At 38.0% G+C, this 19,686-nt stretch overlaps 1 protein-coding gene across 4 annotated transcripts in view; it reads left to right on the top strand.

Moving 5' to 3' along the window:
- BRINP3 (BMP/retinoic acid inducible neural specific 3) overlaps positions 1-19,686 on the top strand; it is a 327,366-nt gene that overhangs the window by 220,853 nt on the left and 86,827 nt on the right. For all 4 annotated transcript variants that reach the window (XM_066253514.1, XM_066253513.1, XM_066253515.1 and 1 more), the window contains one exon: positions 5,438-5,628. In XM_066253514.1, coding sequence (XP_066109611.1) covers positions 5,438-5,628 — 191 coding nt within the window. The remainder of the gene's footprint in view (positions 1-5,437; positions 5,629-19,686) is intronic.

The following is a 19,686-nucleotide window of genomic DNA, read 5'->3' as shown; positions in this document are numbered from 1 at the left end:
CCTGATTCTCCTCTATAGAATATGCAGACTTGTCCAGCAGCTCAGTGTCATAGTCCTGAGCCGCACACCATCACCAGGTCCCGTGTGTCACCCTCATGTGAAGCTTGGTTCTCTGAAGCCAAAGGCAGTGAGAATTTCAAGTGTGTGGTCTCTCCTAACAGCACATGGTAGGGAGGAGGAAGAGGAGGAAGAGGCAGGCTACTCAAGCCAGGCCCTTCCATCCGCCAGCCTGACTGTTAACTCCCTGCCTTCCTGAGCACAGTCAGATGGCAGGGACAATGACAGGAGTTGCGGTGTAATACCTTTCATGGAAGGGGAATACAGGAAAAAGTATTCTTTTCCTGATAGAAATAGTTGTAAAAATTGGACCAAACTGTCTTCTAGGAGTCGATAAATAATATATTGATTTGTTCACTTACAACTTTAAGAAAATATTTTGCATTTTGAGCAACCTAAAGGCAAGTCCTGTTGGACCACTGGTTTTGAATGTACAGAGTTTTAAAAGCCATAACTAAATTTTTAGGAAAAACATAATTTTCTTTATCGGTGTGTGTTTTGAAAAAAAAAATTTTAGTCTACAGCCATACCACCCTGAATGCGCCCGATCTCGTCTGATCTCGGAAGCTAAGCAGGGTCGGGCCTGGTTAGTACTTGGATGGGAAAAAAAAAATTTTAAGTGCTTCTTACAAGAATGTATCTTGTGGTTACCATATTGCTCACCTTAAACATTTCATCAGATATCCATTTTGTTTAAATACGAGTCATAACTTCTTCACTGACCTAATGAAAAAATGCATTTATGGCCAGAGTAGTATTGACTTACTAAAATAATTATTAAAAGTAATGATTATAATCTCAATGACAATACAGTGTGTAACTATCCCTGCACAATAGTTTATTTAGTCTGAAAGTATTTCCATATATTATTTATATGTGTATTTCTTTCAAAGTGAGAAGAGTTCAGAAGTTAGATAGTAAGATTGCCATGTGGATTGACTATCAATTCCATTTTTTTTATTTTCTTGCATAAAAAAATCTATATAGTCTAATTTCAGAAATACTCAATTCTTACTTTTCTCTATGTAAGTTACATTCTGTATAAAAGATTCACATAGTTTTAACTTTTACGTCACACACCACCTTCTTTCAAAATCAATTAGTGGCTATCTTTCTCATTTTCACTTGGTCTCTTCTTAGGAAGACCAAGTATCTTTTAGTTTAAGTGTAACATAATTAAGCAAATCTGTCAAAAAATAATATGAAATTTATTTTTTAAGCACATATGGACACTTACTGAAAGTGCATGGAACTGGTTCTTCTATCAGGATGTATATTCTGTTCTAAGAAAAAGAACTGAAAGGTGAAAATGTATATATATTCTGAAGTTTCCTATCTCAGGGCATCCTTAAAATATTGGTGCTGAAGGGAGAAAAAAGCCACCAGGCTGGTGTTTAGACCTAAGTATGATATTTACTCCTACTACTTAAGATTGATTGTATCAGTTCCTCAACGGTTGTCTCTGTCTCGCACCTTGATCTCTCAAGTTTCTCTGGTGAAAAAAATGAAAAAAATTTAAATTAAAGCAATACTGTTAATTAACTTTGTTTTAAAGCAGTTATTGATTAAAATACATTGAAGCCATTTACATAAATAGCAATATAACAAAGAAGACAGGAAGATTAAAATTGCTGTGTCACTTGACCTGAGTCATAAGATACCTAGCAAATGAGTCAAAAAGAAATAAGTTCAGTTTTAGAATTGTATGAATTTGATTATATGTTTTTTTTATTCTTCATATCACTTCTGCTTGTTTGACAGCATGTGCTGAGTTATTTATAATAGTTCATCCACCCAAGACATTCTTTAAAGAAACACACAGGTCACTGATAAAGACAAACATTTACACTGGTAATAAATTTTACCATGATTTAGAACCTCATTACCCAAGTGTGGTCCCGGGGCTGACGGTATCAGCATCACCTTGGAGCTTGTAAGAGATGCAGAATCTCAGATTACATCTCAGATGAATGAATCAGAAAGAAACTGCTAACAAGATCTACAGGAGATTTATATGCACATTAAGTTGGAACAGCACTGTTTAGAGTTTCTCTTAAGTTGCAGATATCTCCCTCCTGAGAATTAATCTTACAAGTAAATAAATAAATAAATAAATAAATAAATAGGAGTCTATAAACTAGACATAACTAAAGTGTTCACGATAGCATTGTTTGTAAACTCTAAAATAGAAGTCACTTAATTATATTTCACTCAGGGTAGATTCTTTTCATCTAACCTCAGAACTTTTTATTTCCAATTCCTCTGTGTTTTGAGGGAGTTTTATTTGTTTGTTTGTTTTGTTTATGTTATTGTTCCATAGAGTGATATGGTAGCTGGACAATTTTCTTTAGAAATTTTTCATACATTTTTGGCGGGTTACTGTTAATAGTCATAAGGTCGGTTTTTCCTTTAGAGTGTTTTGCAAAACACATTATGTCTCTCTTCCAAAGTTGGGTAAAGCTAACTATTTCCTCTCCCTAATATCCCGCGGATGCCAATTGGTGTTAAGCCAACATGTCTGCTTTTTTTACTGTTTTTATATATTTGGCTCTGCTTCTAATCAGAGCCTAGTTTTCTGAGACTATTCTTTCCCCTATTTTGTCTATTTGTTTCTACAACACCGTCTTATTTTTATTGCACTGTATTTGTGGAAAGATGGATATTATTAGGATTAGTACGTACCTTTTAACAAGTGGAGCTAAGGAAGCATGGTCCTCAGTAGTCCAAGCAAAGTAAACACTGTGAGAACTGAAATACAATTTCCCAAGGACAGCAGTACCCAAAATAATGTACGACTTTAGTTCAAGGGATCATCTGATCTGTCTTTGCCAAAAATAGAATAACATTTTAGAACTAAAAGGGCACATCAAAGGTAAAACCTAGAAACAATTCAATAAAGCTGTGTTTGCAATGGTTATTTCTATAAGAAGGATTTCTGTTCAAAGAGCAATTCTTTATAAGTGAAACACACAAAAGCAAAACAGATATTCACAGTGAGATCTTCAAGCGGAAGGAAGTTGAATGGCCAGGAAGACATCTCCCATAAAAGCACATTTCTTTTTTTCTGGGTGAAATGGCAAAATTCTAGGTCTGACTTAACCCGAAGTCAGTAGCAATGATCAAATCAAATCAAATAAAACACAGGCAACCTATAAGAGTTAGGCTCACAGCAATAAAAAAAATAATCATCTCAGTGGATTGTAACTGGAACAGTAACGGCTTATCTTCCTAGTGTTATATATTTTTCCTGTGGATCCCCCATAGTCTGCTCTGAGCATGTCCTCATTCTGAGATGCAGCTGAAGAGGCTGTCCCTGGAACATGCTGCCCTCCTGGCAGAGTTGAGAAAGCAAAATGCTGGCTATAACTTTGCCATGACTCTCAAGATGTGTCCTAGCCCATGGCCTATCTGGTTTGCGTGGATTCCACTGACCTAAACATCTTCCTTTCCAGGACCTGGCTAAAGAGACTCATTCATCAACAATTCATAGTTCTTCCCTACAATGTACCTTTTAACCCATGTGAGCATGTATGCATCTGTGATGGTGCAGAAAATAATTGCAAAAAAATAATCTGACCTGCCACACCGTTGTTATCGATTTATCCCTGGAATTATTTCACTCATTCTGTTATCCAGTGTAACAGTATACGTGACAATGCAAATTGAGAAAATCCAAGAGAAAAGGTAATGGTATAAAAGTTCTTTAGTTTCTGTGTTTTCATGGATACAATATAGATAATTTGAAATGCAGAACAGAAAAATACATGATTGTGAGGTCCACAGTATATCACCTATACCTATTCCCTTATGTATGAACTGATCATAGTATAACATTAAAATCATGATTTTTTTGTCCTGTTTCTCACTTTCTATGAAAGCATCCTTCATTATATGCATTTAATGTCCATAAAGTACCACAGTATTTTAGTTGTAAAAGACACAGCTGCATGATTTGTGGGTGAAATAATCTCATCTTTTTTATATCCACAGTCATTAATCCTCTTCACTTTCTAACAGACACAGAATGTTGAATAGTTTTCAAAATCCCATTGAGTTTTTCCAAAACATGTGGATGTCCTCTGGAACTTCATGTTATGACTCTGAACTACAGCTGGCTTAAAAATATGAATAAAACTGACATTTGAACAAAACCTTTCTTAGTTGATAGAATAATATCTCAGTTTTCAAATCTGAATATTTTAATACTTACATAGAATTTTAATGTACTGCTGTAATAGAATACCCAAGAGAGATTTGCATTCAAGTGGAGGATGCATGCTTCCTTCTTAAAGACTGAACATAAAAGTTTCAAAAAATGTGAAGACCATTAGCATCACAAATGCATGATAGCTGTGTATAATTTAAAAAAATAAAAGCCAGCTTTCTTAGAAAACAGATTGAGTGGTTTTGTCTAAGTGTCTTAGATATTTTACAACGCATGATTTACAAAACTTGAAATTTAGCATGAGCTAGCCAGTTTACTAGGTACAGTTTTCTGGCCTGTAGTACTATTAGTTCAAAACAAAGTGTTCATGACACATAAAAGAACAATTACGATCATTTGAACTGAATGGGGGCAATGCCATCAAAACGGATTTTTTAAAAGAAGAAAGCAAGCATCAATTAGGTGCTAGACTAAATATCTAAGAAGAGGGAGGTCTAATGCTTAATGTTAAACTATAGTGACATTGGTTTGTGAGGGGAGGACAACCTTTGAACCCCAAAAACTGAAATTTAGATATAATATACCCTGAAGTCCACCCTCGAGAGAGTTCATTGTCAATACCTAAGGTGTCCATGGAGGGGTAGTGATTGCCGTAGAACTTAACACATAGTACCTTAATCTATGTGGGCAACCTCTGAATTTAACATATCTATTTATGTAACTGTAGAGGCATATATATGTTTCTCTGCATTTTAAAGGTAGAATTGAAAACGGATGTGTATCGATAAACTTGGCCATGTTTACATTTGCCATGCAGATCTGCAGCAAAGTTTTCTGCATAATAGTAATTTTAGATTATGCACCCCCGCCTAAGTTCATTTTACATATTTTCTTAATTTGCTTTTGGACCATAGGAGTTTTAGATAACCTAAACTATATCAGACTGTCAATAAAATTTTAGGGACATTGTTACAAAAAAATCTAGCTATTCAACCATGACTAAATAAATATTTTCAGCCGTCAACATCCCAAGTTCTTCTCTGGGCATAAGGGAAATACTCCCAAACAACAGACAAGTAAATGTCCTTGGACTTTGGTTGGCTGTCCCTCTTTTTTATTTTATTATGTCTGTAATTTCCTCGCCAGCAGATAACCGGGGTGGGGGGGATGGATTTTAAGTGGCAAATGGAATCATGTGAACCATATTCAATGCAGGAGAGGAGTCACTCACCATTTTCGTGGACAAGCGGAAGCTGAGCAAAGGATCTGAAGGAAGTGATCCCAGCGCCAACAGCTCTTCGGTCACCCTGGAGATGCTGCACCAGCTCGCCGCCTCCTACTTCATCGACAGGGACAGCACCCTGCGGAGACTGCACCACATCCAGATCGCGTCCACCGCCATAAAGGTACGGGTGCACTCACTCCGGGTATCTGCCGTGACGCTATTTTTCCTATCTCTCCTATCCACTTTGAAGGATCAGCACATCCCATCAACTTAAAGAATTGTGTTCTGAAATTATTTTAACGTCTCCTCCCGTAGTGAGCTGTGCAATATCTTTAAGATAAAATTGTGTGTCTCTTGATGGAACTATTTTAACTGAATAATTGGGTCCAGGGTCTTCATAGCCTAATATTAATTGAAGCATTCTTGGATTATGTAAGTTTATTCGGGAATATAGAGACTCCCTCACAAAGTGTACATGGATAAAATTTATTTAATATCATAATTTAAAAAAATATATCTTCATATTTTATTTTGTACATTTTAAGATATTATTCTAAGAAGGGTTTTATTAGACTCAAAGTGGTCAGTGATAGAGTCATTAAGAAGCCCTGTTTAAGCAGTATTTCCCCCCAATGCTTTAAACTTAAATGCAAGTATTTGGTTATAAGTTTCTAGAAGTCAAGATATACCATAATCTAGAATTAGTGGGTAAACTCTATATATTCACCAAAGTCCTTTGCTTGTGACTATATTAAGGTTGACTGCACCAAAGCTGAAAGAAAAAATAAGGTTCTTTGTTTTTATTTATTTATTTATTTTTCTGAGAGAGAGAGAGAGAGAGAGAGAGATTGTGCTTTACCAAACAATAGACTTTTTGATATATTTCTCTGGCAGATTAGGTCAACACATATTGTTTTGGTCGACAGTGAATGCAAACCTAACATACCAAAGAGTTGGCAGAGTGTGATAGTGTGACTCAGGACTAAATTAATAAAAGTAAAGTAAAATACAAAGAATGTTTCTTTTGCTTTAATTTTTAATTATTTTGTCATCGGTCTGTTTCTCTGCACAGTTCGGGAGTTAAGGCAGGAAAATCTGTAAATATAAGCAGGGTGTCAACGATCAGTTAGTAAATAAGGTACATGTTTAGAAGCCCTACCATTCAGCTCATAGGGTCTTGTTCTGTGAGTGGTGGGTTGATCAATGCTGATGAGCTTGCCCCTTACTCCTTCCTGTCCCTGGCATGTCACTGTGAGACTGGCCTTGCACAGCATTTCCGCCCTCCAGAGTCACAATCGTTCCTTCTCCTCTATTTCTCTCCAGGACCCTGTGTTGTGCCCCCAGGATGGTGAGCATTCCAACTGCACACAATGGCTTTGCACACTCTGGGTGGGTCCCAGTAGGCTGTGTGTGGCAGGAGACAAAGGTCTGGAGGGCAGTTTATGAGGGACACAAAGCAGAGCAGGGTGTGCAGCGAGAGACCAGCAGCTGGTCCGTCACCTGCTTCCCCGGTGACCTCACACTACCTCTTCATGCTTCAGTTTCTCCATTGCTGTAACAGGGCTCTGGGCGCCCTCGCCACATTCCTTCTCTAAAGAACGGAGCCCTGGGAGGCAATGCTCTCATCAGAATCTTCTTTTAAAATTATTATAAAATTTGGTCATTAAATATATTTTATTCCTTTATAAGATTAAAATTAGTATATGTGGGTTTGGGTTTTTTTTTTTTATCAGTTATTTGGAAAGTTAGGGCTTCAATATCTGGGAATGCTAGGTAAAATTAGTCTAAGAAATATGTTTTGTGAGGATGTTATAGGAGAGAATAAAGGTGACATAGAAATAACTTTAGCTTAAGGGTTACGCAAATACTACTACCCATCTTAAAGTTGCTGGTAGATGAGGCTGGGAAAAAGAGTTGTGTATATATCAATTATGTAGTTACACTTAGTTTACCTCTGACTGTTATAACTTATACTAAGTAATCAAGTCTATAAAGAATAATCATGCTGTATAGATAAAAATGTAGCTGAAGTGAAAGAAGATGTTTTAGTTAATTTAAAAGTATTGTAAGGGAGGATATTGTTAGAGATGTGTAGCTTGAGATTGCTGAGGAGAAATAGATTTTTTTCCAGAAATCAATTTCAATGATATAAACAAGAACTTAAAGTGTATTTCCTAATAGAAGACATCACTGTTGTAAGTATGTTTATTACATGGCTATTGATTTTTTCTTTTGTTCGGTGCAAACACAATTTTACCATGGAGTTTTTGTACATATTCTGAGAAAGAAACATGCATTCACAGCTCATGTGAAGACTCAATGGATATCGGTACATCCATATTCTCTTCTCCCACTAGAGAACTTAGATCACAACAAGCACATGTTTTACTGTAGATGGGCATCGTTCTTAGGCCCTGGTGGTCCTACAAGGGATGCTCCAGCTTCGTGAAGTAGATAATCTCACCGTATGTTAGAAATGAGACCCAAAGGCAAGTGCCTTTGGCATCTAAAAGCATCTAAAAGCAGGTCTGGGGAAGAGCAAGGAGTAACCTGGAATGTGGGAGAGTCCGCAGCTCACCTGGGGAGGGCTGCAGACTGTGCTCCTTGTCTACCATGGGAAGTGGTCCAGAGCACGCATTGGAAACATTTCAAAGTAGGTGTCACGTGGTGGGGGAAGAGCAAAGTGGGGTTTTATATCAGGGAGAGGAATCGGAGAAGAGTATGTGACTGACACCCAGATGGGGTGTAAAGACAAATACCGTTGGTCATGTGTCACCGTGCTCCAGCCGGAAACTGTGTTGATGGGAGTGGTCCCACGACAGTACAATGGAGCCAATTTTTTATTTTTATTTTATTTTATGTTTTTTACAGAGACAGAGAGAGGGATAGATAGGGACAGATAGAGATAAGAAGCATCAATCATTTGTTTTTAGTTGCGACACCTTAGTTGGTCATTGATTGCTTTCTCACATGTGCCTTGACTGGGGGGCTACAGCAGACCAAGTAACCTCTTGCTCAAGCCAGCGACCTTGGGTTCAAGCTGGTGAGCCTTGCTCAAATCAGATGAGCCTGCACTCAAGCTGGCAACCTCGGAATCTTGAACCAGGGTCCTCCGCATCCCAGTCCGACGCTCTATCCACTGCGCCACCACCTGGTCAGGCGGAGCCAAATTTCTTGTTGCCTAGGGATGTGGTGGCCATTGTACAGTCTTAGCTCAACGCATCCCTCTTGTGTTTGCGGTGACGCTGGTGTAAACAAGCCTACTGAGCTGCCCGTCAGACAGAGGCGTCGCCCGTGCAATTACAGAAGCGATGTCATCTGGGTTTGTGTGAGCACCCTCTTTGATCTCAGGACAAAATCACCTGACAGTGCATTTCTCAGACCGTGTCCCCATTGTCAAGTGGGGCACGGGTGTACACAAATCTTGTGTAGTCGCTAAGAAGCAGTATTGCCGCTAACAGCAACATGGCTAAGGATATAGTCACAAAAGTGCCTGGGGGTGCAAGAAAGAGGTGGTGGGGAATGGGACAAAGGGGAGGCAACCAGGCCTTTGATGATGTACCTTAGGACGGAATGGGGTTCTCCTCTTAGTTGTAATTTTCAATGACTAGTGATGCACTGGTCCAGGGTCAGCAGCAGCCTGGATTGCAGTGAAGGCTCCAGAGACGTGTTCTGTGCTGGCGTGTGTGGTGTCGTACGCACAGGAGGATGGCCGGTCCCTGGTTGTATGCATACTTCTCTGTGCCTGTGCAATTTTCTCAGGAGAGCATCCTTTACTTTCGTTAGGTATCAGATGTGTCCCTACATGGATAAAAGTTGTCTCTCCTCAATTATAAGAGTATAATTGCTTAGACTTAAGTTAATATGGTAAGAGGGACTGCAGAGGTGAAGTGGGAGATTTGTTCTCTGAATCCAAGGTATTATTCAGTTACTGAAATCATTTATATTCAAATAAATAAATCAATGTAAAGTGCCTTTATAACATATTTAAATTCAAGAGCTTAACTCCTTTTCTAAATCTCTAAAGGTTCCATGACTTATTCTTATACTTTAAAGATTCAAACTAAGGGTAGAAAGATCCACATATTCTTTGATTAGGGAACAGACTGTGCTTTAAGTGCCACCAAGTAAACATTTAGTTTCTTGAACACAGTCACAGAACTGGGCGAGGTTTGTTGAAAAGTAAAGCCAAATAAGACCATTATCAGATAACAGCAAAATATAGTGAAACCTGCAAAATCATGCATGCTTTTATCTTTTATAAAAACTCAGAAGAATTGGACAAGTAGTATTAACTATAAACCAGTTTCTAGAAAATGGAATTAGAACCATTTGCTGTTTTTATATCTTATACTTATGAATGTAAATATAGACTGCAGTTCACTAATCCATCTGTAAATACGTGAAAAATATCTCAAATGCCTGTGTAGCTTAATTACCTGCTACATTATTTGAATAAATAATATTTATATCAAATATTAATTTTTGATATTATTTTTAGTGCAATATGTCAAGAATAACACCTAAATTGGCCAATGCTTTCAAAGATTCAGTTTCATTGCTTTATATTACCTAAAAGATTGAACTAACATATACTTAAGGTTATTTTGAATTAGTCTAGTAAATTTTAATATTATATGATTGAAAAAAATAAGAAAAAAACATACGATTTGGGGAAATTTTCATCAACCACCTTATGTGGCATGTCCATTTCTAAAATTTTCCTCATACTTTAAATTTTAAAAATTACATTAAATGCAGGGAATAAATTTTTTTTTTATCAAACTGTCAAAAATTTTAAAGGATTCAATTACTGTTTTTTTCTAAAACACCAATTGGCATTTTTCTAATATAGAAAAAATATCAGATAATTTTTTAAGATTATAATATGTAGAAATATTTTCCAACAAATTTGCATTATCTCCTCCATGAAAAGAATTGAGATGACATTTTCAAAAACATGGCAAAATGTTCATCACAGTAACACTGCCTTCACCCTGAGAAGCAAGGCTGTTCTGGTTCTGTTTTGTCTTATTTTAATCTAGCTATCACTATTAGATCACCAAATCGATGCAAACCTTTATCATTTTCCCCCATGTATAATATGCTTCCATGTATAAGATGCACCTTAATTTTGGGGTCCAAAATTTGGAAAAAAAAATGTATGACATAGTTATTGAACTCAAGTTTTATTCATTATAAAACACATACAAGCGTGGAAAATGCAGGAAATGCAAGTACAGTAAAAAAACTTACAACCACTGTATAAGATGCACCCAGTTTTTAGACCCCAAATTTTTCAAAAAAGGGTGCATCTTATGCACGGGGAAATAAAGTATCTTTTATTTAGCTATTGGAGGCAAAGCTCAGTCGTATTGCCCCAGGAGTCACGTCTTTACCGAGAAACTTTGGGTTACTTTGTTAGAAACAGTGATTTGGAACAAACGCTCTCACCAGTAATACTTTAAATCAGTAAAATCTTGAACTCTTGTTTCTTTCCACATATAAATTAGACTTTCAGTTTACAAAGGAATCTAAAAGGAACAAATTTCAAATGACACTAAGTAAAAACAAGATACATTTATAGGTCTAGAGCAGGGGTCTCAAACTCGCGGCCCACCGAACAATTTTGTGCGGCCCGCAGACTAATCCACGAAGTTCAAAATATTTTGGATAAAATTAAGTAAGCCCATGGATTAGTCTGCGGGCCGCACAAAATTGTTTGGCGGGCCGCGAGTTTGAGACCCCTGGTGGGCATAATCTAGAACTTTTCAAGCAACATCAGTAAAGCAGCCTTTATGAAAGAAAAAAAATGAAGAAAGCAAAAAAAAAAGTATATTGATACTTTTACAAAATATACCCATTTTAAATATTAAAAATGCCATTATTAGGCAGTTAGGAACAACTAATGGCAATTTATATTATATGTTAATTGATTTTTTTTTTTTTTTTTTGTATTTTTCTGAAGCTGGAAACGGGGAGAGACAGACAGACTCCCGCATGCGCCTGAGCGGGATCCACCCGGCACGCCCACCAGGGGCGACGCTCTGCCCACCAGGGGGGAGATGCTCTGCCCCTCCAGGGCGTCGCTCTGCCGCGACCAGAGCCACTCTAGCGCCTGGGGCAAAGGCCAAGGAGCCACCCCCAGTGCCCGGGCCATCTTTGCTCCAATGGAGCCTCGGCTGCGGGAGGGGAAGAGAGAGACAGAGAGGAAGGAGGGGGTGGGGGTAGAGAAGCAAATGGGCGCTTCTCCTATGTGCCCTGGCCAGGAATCGAACCCGGGTCCCCCGCACGCCAGGCTGACGCTCTATCGCTGAGCCAACCGGCCAGGGCCTACTTTTTTTTTTTTTCATGACCCACCAGGATGTTTCTTAGTGAATTCTTACGGTTACAGAGCCAATTTCACTTTTCTTATTTGTTATTTATTAGCCTCTCACCCACTCCTCTAGTTGAATAACACTGAATTCTGGAGTCAGAACAGCAAAGTAAATCCCAGGGTCATTAGTCACCATATCTGGGCAAACTAAACCACTCAATTTTCCTTTGACTTAGGTTCATTATCTGTAGAATGAGTATCATATCGATTTTTTATCAGGACCAACTGAGTTAATACTTGCTAAGCTCTTAGAGCAATGCTTAGCATGAAAAAAGTGCTATGGAGGGTTAGCCATGTGGACTTGACATATGGATACCAAGTGCTTATTATATTCCAAAAAGTAGCCTCTTTGTCTCCCAATCTCTCCATCCAGACAGAGCTCAGTACAAGATAGGAACTCAATAAATGCTAATTGAAATTAAATCAACCTAAGTCAGCGTGAGCAGAATTGATGATGATGTAGCAATCAGAAACCGCATTCCAACCCGGAGTTTCCGATTCCTAAAATTAGGTAAGTGTGGCATGGATACTGAAACAGCTTTGAAAAATTTTGCAGACATCCCCAATAGGCTTGTTTATCTTTCACTGACATCTTCTTATCCCTCTGCCTCTGAGTAGCAGAATAACAGCTCCTCTAATAAGCAAGAAGAAAACACACAACCCTCCTCTGGAAATAGCTTGTTTTTAATAATAATGCACAGTTGCTCTTCTATAATTATTCTGTATATTACACTTACTGTTCTCTGAGGCATCAAGGTTCCAACACAGTAGAACTCGAAAATCTCATTGATGTAACTAACGTGTAAAGCTCTTTGTCAGAATCTTGTCTTTGAAGTGCCCGCAGCACTGAGCCTGCAGGATCTTGCACAGTGACACTCAGCTCATACTTGTTGAATAAATTTTGGTGAATTTGGGAAATGCTAGCTGCCAGTCATAAAGGTGCTTAGAAGGGAAACATTTCCTCCTAAACTATGAATAGACGGACTATCTGTTGAATTCATTTTACGGTGTATATGACAAGCCTTCTGTGGAGAAAGTGTGTTCTCCATTTATTGAGTGAATAGGAAATTTTTTTTCATCAAGATTACCTTTTTTATTAATCATCAGTGTCTGAGTTCAAAGGAAAACTGGATTGGTTTTCTCACATTTTATAACAGCTCTGGAAAGGAAGGAAGAATCTCTTGGGATTGGAAGACGTACATGGTTTGTGAACTGTCGGGATTTTGTTCTGTGTTATTTTGTTTTGAATTAAGAATTTAATTTATTGGAACAGTTTTACGTTTACAAAAAAATTGGCAGGAAACTTTCTCCTCCTATGCATGCCTAGCCCTCCCCCCTCCCCCATCATCATCTCTTGTCAGAATGGGACCTTTGTTATAATTCATGCACCTACATTGGCACATCGTAATGACCAAAATCCATAGTTTACATTATGATTCACTCTTGGTGTTGTACTTTCTATGGGTTTGGACTAAAGAATATCGACATAGATTCTTTACTGTGGTGTCATTCAGAGTATTGTGAGTGCCCTAAAACTTGGTGCCCTGCCTTAACCATTCTTTCTCCTCCTCTCCCTACAACCATTGACAACCACTGATCATTTTACTATCTCCGTATTTTTGAATGAATGCTGTTAATATTCTATTAAATTCAGTGAAATAATTAAATTTATATTGTAACTCCCCCATATTGTCCTAAAATTGGTTCATCTACTGTCAACAGATGATAACCAGCCATTATTAGATGTTACATGTTTTTCTCAGTTTCCCAAGGATAGAGTTAAGTACTGTTGATGACATTTTTTACCAAATTCTATGTGGTTAGAAGTCAACTGTATGCCTTTTTTTATGTTTCTTCTCTATTCCTAATCAGTCCATGAGTTCTGTAGACTTCGCTCGTTCCTACCTCCTTCCTTTCTGTTCCTGAGGGAAACCTAGTTCAAATACTTCTCATCGTAGAGCCATCTAGCTGTTCTCCTTGACTTTCTTTTATTGCCTTTCAAATGCAGCCTACATACTGTCCCAAAGAAAAAAATCCTCTGCAATACTTTCTTGAACCATATTGCCAAGTTTCTCGACACTTGGAAGTTTTCTTATTTTCTGTTATATCTAATGTTCCACAGATAACAGCCTCTGGTATCGAATGATGTAATGCCTCCAATCACTTCCTATTCAGCCATCTCAGCACTCACTCTAGTAATGACATAAGGGACAAGCTTATCAAATGGATGGAGACTAGAAAGAAAGTAAATAGAGATACACAACCATCTCAGTGAGCCAGGGTATAAATCAGTGTAAAGATACGACATGTTGTTACTGTGAATGCACAGTTAAAAGAAGACACTGCAATTTTTCTTCTTTAACGTTCTAAACCTTTAATATATTATCCCTACATCTTCAACCTTGAACATGTTTTGTCCAGGGAATTAAAGAAGACTGAGCCAGTTTTAAAAAGCAATTTGTGATGTGATCTATAACACTGAAGTGTATTTTGTGCCACTTGTCAATGGAGGTGTCCCCCATCACACTGTTAAGAAGAGCTCAAAGCATAAGCGATCAGAACTCACTCCAGGGCATAGAGTTTCTCTTTCAGATTGCTGCCTTTCTCTCTGGCTGGATTGTAAAAGGGAGAGGTTAAGTTTCTCATACATTTTAAAGTGCACTTTAAAGTACATTAACTCCCTAACATTTCTGCACTGAAATGCTACACTAATTTGATATTTGTCCTAGATCTTTTTTCAAAAATTTTTTTCCTATCTAACCTAGGAAGAAATCTTGAGTTCCCTTCACTGTGTTCTCTTTGCTTTTAAACTACTGTCCTCTTTGGCAATTTTCAAATTTATAAATGGAAAATTTTGTCATTTTAAATGTGATTACATAGTTTCTTTTAAATTTAGAGGTTTCTCTGAGAACTATAATAATCCTGTCAGGTTTAAAACATATAGCATTAGTCATGTGTGACTTATATAAGGAGGAAAGGTTGGAGCCTGTTTTAGGTACATGCGTGAGAAATGTACTCTTGGCCTCACATAACTCAAAAATGACTAAGACAATTTAGTTCAAATTCTCCAACAAGTTCACCTTGGGTCAAAGTTAAAGTTAGTAAAATCGCATCCAAAATGGAATTGTGCCCAGAGAAAATTATGACCTGAAAAGGTGATTCAGATTTTAAAATTGTTTCCCCCCACCCCTGCACTGCATACATACGATGTTTTTCTTCACTTAAAACATTTAATTTCCCTTGATGCTGCTTTTGATAGAAATGAGTTACTAGTTTTTTACAGTCACTGAGTTTTTCAATGTGAAGCATCTAATATTTACATTGGATTTTTATTTTAATAAGATGAGTAAAGCCATTTAATCTTAGTTGAATTAATAAAACTGACAATCTAATAAACTAAATGAACTAACAAGCAAAATAGAGATGAGAGTCAAATAGACAGCAGGCTGACAGATACTGGGGGGGTGGAGGGAGTGAAGATAGAAAAAATGAGAAAAAAGCTCATGAACATAGACAACAGTGGTGTGACGGCAGGGGGAGGGGGAGGGGAAGGTAGGAGACTTGACTTGGGGTGATGAACACGCAGATGATGTGGTGGTGGGGAAGCAAAATGTATACATCATATGTGATCTTGCAATGGCTAGTATAATGAAATGTTCAGTGTCCTATGTCAGTGCAAAATCATCCCCAAAGTTTACAAATTGCCCAATTATTATGCTTACTTGGGAAGCATTTATTTCCTATCAGTTATGTACCCAGCACTGGTAGGTGTTAGGCCTTGATCAATGAACATGCCACACTTTTTAGCCTTGAAGTATTTTATCTGCTGAGGCCAGGAACTAGAGAAAAAGACTATTTGGTGACTCTGCCGCAGGGACACTCACTGATTCCTGTCTGAGCAAACTGGTTAAGAAGACTCAGAAACATCTGAGCTCAGATGGCTGCCACGTCTGACCCCACAACCTGGGAAAGTCTTCATTCTGAGGACCAGAAAGCGAGACATCCCGGGGAGAACGGAGCAGGCTAGTTGGCTGGACGCACAGAAGTTGAGCTTTGCTTCCCTGCCTCTCCCGAGCCGAAGAGCACATAACTGGATAAATGGGCCAAGTCTGCCTGTCTGCACAGGAAAGCACCTCAGGGTGCAGAAGCACAACCTTAATAGATTAACAGAGACCTGATAAATTCTCTGTAAGCTCGTGATTGTAGGGCACGGTCTTCCCTGCTTTCAGGATTGCTGCTGATGAAGTGTCCTAGCAGCGGAGTGGGAGCCCCAGGGTGTAACCATGAAACTCTACCATCCCATCTCAGCGGAGCCGAAACAGGAGCAAGGAGAGCAGAGGACACTCATTGGAATCCTCTAAATAAATACAGGCGACAGAGAGAATTCTTAACACCTTGGAAAAGAAAGTTCAGACTATGCTGCTGTTGAGAAAAAGTTGAACAGTGAATGAAGAATTGTTACAAATAGAAAATTAATAACAAAATGTCTCTTTTATAAACTACAAGGATGGAAAGAAAGAACAACTGTAAAAATTGAATTTAGTTTTATTTATTTATTTATTTATTTATTATTATTTTTCTTTTTTTGTGGCAGAGATAAGAGTCAGAGAGAGGGACAGACAGGGACACAGACAGACAGTAAGGGAGAGAGATGAGATTCTTCATTACAGCTCCTTAGTTGTTCATTGATTGATTTCTCATATGTGCCTTGACTGGCGAAGAGGGGGAGGGGCTACAGCAGAGCCAGTGACCCCTTGCTTGAGCCAGCGACGTTGGGCTCAAGCTGGTGAGCCTTGCTCAAACCAGATGAGCCCGCATTCAAGCTGGCAATCTCGTGGTTTCGACCTGGGTCCTCCACGTCCCGGTCAGATGCTTTATCTATTGCGCCACTGCCTGGTCAGGCTGAATTTAGTTTTGAATAGAGATGCTATATCCAGTAGATCTAGCTCCTGGATATATAGAAATTTTATAAAAAGAAAAAAGTATACATTATAAAAAAAGCAGTGGCATAAAATTTGTAATCTACAGAAGGAAAACAATTTAAGCTCAGATGTTATATTGCAGTGAAATTATTCAGTAACAAGTTTATACGGTATGCTTATCCAACTTCTTAGTTAGTATAGACTCCCACAGAAAGACTACATGCTTATGGGAGGTACAATTGTTATATCGATAAAGGAAATTAAGTTTATACCACTGCTGAGGAAGGGGACAGCTGACCTAAAATAGCTGATATAACACCTCTATATAATACAGCTGAAATAACAGCCCATACATTTTGTTTAGGTTCCTAAATACATGATCCAATAGCTATATACTCAATGTGTTATCAGTAAAGATTACCTGTATGTCAACTGAGCCAAGAAAAGATGTAAAGAATAACTTAATTTGTGAAGGCAGATTAACTTTCTTCTTTTGAAAAATCTTTCAACCCCCCCCAAAAAAAACAACAATCTTACACCAAAGAGTCCAGATTGAGTTGTTTAGAATAAATCACTTCTTTAAAAAGTTTCTCCTTGACCATGTCACATAAATGAGATATGAATGAGTTTGGATTTTCTTTGTAATATTTCAAAGGAAAAGGGAAAGCGTCCATCAAAATAATATACCCACAAAGGAAACATTTTCTCTAAGATTTTTTTTTTGATAACTTGATGGGTGTTAGTGTTTAGTGTAGCCAAGGGTCACCTGGTTGAATAGTCAAGGGGCAGCTCTGGAGATTCAAAGTGATCAAACCTGAGTATTTATAAGCTTGGGGGCTCCAAAATATGGGTTTTTGACTGAACGCTTGTTGACAATAAAGCTCCTGGAAGTCCCAGAGGTACCGTGGAGACACAGAAATCTCTGCGGCACCCTAGTTTCCAGTGGAAAAAATACGAAGAAATTATACAAAGGAGAGGAGGATTTGGGGGAAAGGTGGTTGACAAGGAAGACAAGAAATGCAATGTGAGTCCACATTGGATTTTTATTCTTTTGCATCTAAATTTTAGAATTCTAAATGAAATATTTCAGGAAATAGATACATGCATGCGTTAAAAATTAATGAACTTCTTGTTTTTCCCATTTTGTTATGCCTCCATTGATTACTTATTTTAAGGTATTGACTTTGTTATAATCCTCGTTTTATTTCAGCTTATAAAAGGGTGAAGGGCAGCAATGCATAATGTGATTATAGTGCTGCTGAGTGATTTGCCCAATTTATTGCCTTTTTCTTGGCTCTTAGGATTTTATTAGTATGTATGTAATTCATTTAGACGATAAGATTCCTTCTCTTTTTTGTATGTATGTATGTTCTTTGAAGTCATCTTAGTGTTGACTTTTAATGATTATCAGTTGCTAAAGAATTTGGAATTACCGTAACATTTTCTTGTGTGTGTGAGTAAAGCCTTTTTCTTTTCTTTTTCTTTCTTTCTTTCTTTCGTCCTTCCTTCCTTCCTTCCTTCCTTCCTTCCTTCCTTCCTTCCTTCCTTCCTTCCTTCCTTCCTTCCTTTCTTTCTTTTTTTTTTTTTTGCCAATAGAAACGAGAAATGCACTCTGTCTTTCTAATTATGCCTGCGTCTGTTGAGTTTTAGTGCGGTGAGTTTATCAGCCCTCCCAGACACTGGCTTTATTGGGTGACAATTGAAAGAATTTGGCAGTGTCAGTATGAAAATTTAGCTAGTCTGTGCACCAACATTAGTTGTCATATTATACAAAGATAACTGAAATTGGAAGCTTTTGATATGCTTCGGAATTCAGAAATATTCAACACTCAGGAGACTTCAAAAGGCTATTGTAAAAAGTTTTACATTTTTAATCAGAAGCACTAAGAAACCTTTTTAATAAACAGTTCCAACAACTCATATTTTCAGAGGAGTAACACAATTTTGGTAAAAGTAACTTTTGGGGAAATAGAATAGGCACTGTGGGGAGTATCATAGTATACTACTGACTCCTAAATTAAAGGAGAAGTGTTGAACTATTAATAATGAAATCATTTTATTAAAATTTCAACACAGAAGGGTCTATGGCTAACCAGGTGCCTGTCTGCAGTATCCTAGTGTGGTGGGCATACGTGGCTGGCTTTATATCAGGGACAGATCGTCCTGGCCTGTGCCTCTGTGCTCCACTAGCTGTGTTCGATTGGCAGAAGTCTCGGTTCTTCTGCTTTTGTCCTCTGACTTGGTTGTAGGTGCTTTGACCCCAGGTCCTCACATTTGCATCTGCACATATTTAGTCCCTTTGTCAAAAGGAAGAGAAATAGATCACTCAGTTGGTAGGAGCATCAGCTTGACCAAGACCCCGAGTGAGTACCAACTGGACAGGGTGGATCGATCTGGAAATACACAGATAAAATCAATGATGCAACAGCCATGCAGGACGTGAGCAGCTCTAAGGGAAGCCTCTGCTCACTCAGCCTGGCAACAGATCTGGTTTGTGAAATCAGTCCCATTAGTTCAACTGTGGGTCAAAGTGTCTCTTTTCTTTAGAATGTTCTGTCCACTGTTTCTTTGCCTATTCCATCAAAGAAGAGAGGACACATCAAGCCTGAGTGTAGTTTGAAGTGGTTGGTTATAGAGGTACAGAAAAGGTTTGGAGGAAAAAAGTATGAAAGCCACAGGGAACAGTACATGCCTGTTCTTTTGCAATTAGCAATCACTGTCTCCAAGGGAGAGGCAACATGGGCTTAGAACGCTCTCCTGATCCCATTTCTTCCATGACTTTGTTCTATTAAATGGCGCCTCTCATATAACTCCTACTTTTGCATTTTCATTTAAATGGGATAGCTGACAACATTATTGTTGAAAATGATTATAAAACACTATTAATTTTCAATGATGATTTACATAAGCTCCAATAAAACAAAACAAAACAAAACAAAAC

The sequence above is a fragment of the Saccopteryx bilineata genome, chromosome 1 (assembly GCF_036850765.1).
Source record: "Saccopteryx bilineata isolate mSacBil1 chromosome 1, mSacBil1_pri_phased_curated, whole genome shotgun sequence".
NCBI lineage: Eukaryota > Metazoa > Chordata > Mammalia > Chiroptera > Emballonuridae > Saccopteryx > Saccopteryx bilineata.
This window is presented reverse-complemented; position numbering and strand designations above follow the sequence as displayed.